General features: G+C 48.6%; 1 protein-coding gene across 1 annotated transcript in view; it reads left to right on the forward strand.

Moving 5' to 3' along the window:
* Positions 1 to 1,920, forward strand: part of LOC108678187 (midasin) — a 34,045-nt gene that overhangs the window by 6,916 nt on the left and 25,209 nt on the right. Inside the window, exons 8-9 of the mRNA XM_018166550.2 lie at positions 225 to 435; positions 927 to 1,098. Of these exons, the coding sequence (XP_018022039.2) occupies positions 225 to 435; positions 927 to 1,098 (383 nt within the window). The remainder of the gene's footprint in view (positions 1 to 224; positions 436 to 926; positions 1,099 to 1,920) is intronic.

The raw sequence follows: 1,920 nt of genomic DNA on the forward strand, positions 1-1,920 counted from the left end.
CTCTAACACTAGATCCCTCTAACACTAGATCCCCCTAACACTAGAGCCCCCTAACACTAGATCCCTCTAACACTAGATCCCTCTAACACTAGATACCCCTAACACTAGAGCCCCCTAACACTAGATCCCTCTAACACTAGATCCTCCTAACACTAGAGCCCCCTAACACTAGAGCCCCGTGACACTAGGACCCATCACCCTAATAAACCCGTCTTCCCCCACAGGTTCAATTGGGGGAGCAAGGGGACGCGCGCCTCCTGCTGGGTACGCACCGGTGCACAGCGACCCCCGGGGAGTTCGTGTGGACGCCAGGGACGGTGACGCGCGCCGTCCAGGCGGGCCACTGGCTGCTGCTGGAGGACGTGGACGCCGCCCAGCCTGACGTGGTGGCCGTCATCACGTCCCTCCTGCAGAAACGCGTCCTCATCGTCCCAGGTTGGTGCCGCCCCTCAGACTGGGGGCTGTGGAATGAGTTGCTTTTTACATAGTAACTACATTACATCGTCGTAATTAATGGAATTTCTTAGGGCGTCAATTATTACAATTACTACACATTTTAGTTATGTAAACAGCGGCGATTGTAACAGTTAGTAATATTACAATTACTGAACATTTGGCTAATTTCAAGGTTACTGTACATTGCGTTAATTTTCACTGAAACTGTAAACTTCGTAGATTATCACAGTTACTATACACTGCTTCAATTATTGCTCGCATTCTAATTATTGCTCCAATATTATTCCATCTTCCCCTGCAATGCCAACATCATTGCCGCCTGCGACGCTAATTTAATTTCTTCCTGCACTGCTAATGTTAATGCTGGTGCTGATGTTCGTTGCCTTCTGCTAAGCTAATGTCATTGCATATTGCAATTGTTATTCCCTTACGCTCTGCAATGCTAATCTCCCTCCCTCCCTCCCCCGCAGGCACGGGCGCCGTGAAGGCCCACCGCGACTTCAGGCTGCTGGGTACGCGGCGCCTGACGTCAGACGGGCGCCGTGTGGGGGGTGGCCCCGGTCAGCGCCTGGATGCCCTCTGGTGCCGGGTGCTGCTCAGGCGCCTCACCAGGAGTGAGATGATCCGCGTCCTCGACTCCAGGTGCGGCTGGGAAGGATTACTTTGTTTTAATGCTGGTTAGACTCACCTTAAGAGCCTGCATCAAAGACAGGCGAAGTCTTCTCCGAGCGTACCGGCCAAACTCGGTGTAAAATTTTCTCGGCAGCAAGGCATGGGGTCTGGCAGCACAGTTATGGTGGCAAGGAACTCATGGGGAGGGAAGGGAAAGCGATTGATTGGTGAACGAATAAATTGCGCCGGATATTATATGCACGTAACATAACACTTATGGCATGCAGGTCTTATATTGTCATATGTTAACTATCATCGCCTAAAAGTTACGTAGATAATTATCGAGTTCCTGAATGAATTGGCACAGGTTTAGAAAAGCTTGAGGCTCCATCCCCCATTTTCGCTTTCCCTGTACTGTTACAGGTTGTTTTGTTTCTCATATAACTTTTCACAGGAATTGACGACAGCTATTATTTAAAGGACCATAATCGTACAAATAGTACTTGTGTGACTATTATAGACTATTTGCCATTAATAAATCGTTAAAGAATTGACGAACAATAATTTTTTATTTAGTTCTAATATCATCCCTAGGACAATGAAGAATATTTGGCAAGAAGAATGCCGACACGGTAAATATAGACCACTGTGTAACTGAATATTTTCCGCCAGCTTTCAAGCGTTGCACCTCACCACAATCTCCCCATGCGGCCAGGAGGGTTGGTTTAGAGGAACTCAACAGTGGGGAAGCGGGGGTACGTAGGGAGGAGGCAGCGGTTGGGGACTTTACAACTACCTCCTCTAACGCATTTACATGTACACACGCACTCACACATTCGCTCTCTTGAGAGG

The sequence above is a fragment of the Hyalella azteca genome, unplaced genomic scaffold, assembly GCF_000764305.2.
Source record: "Hyalella azteca isolate HAZT.00-mixed unplaced genomic scaffold, Hazt_2.0.2 contig7276, whole genome shotgun sequence".
Taxonomy (NCBI): Eukaryota; Metazoa; Arthropoda; class Malacostraca; order Amphipoda; family Hyalellidae; genus Hyalella; species Hyalella azteca.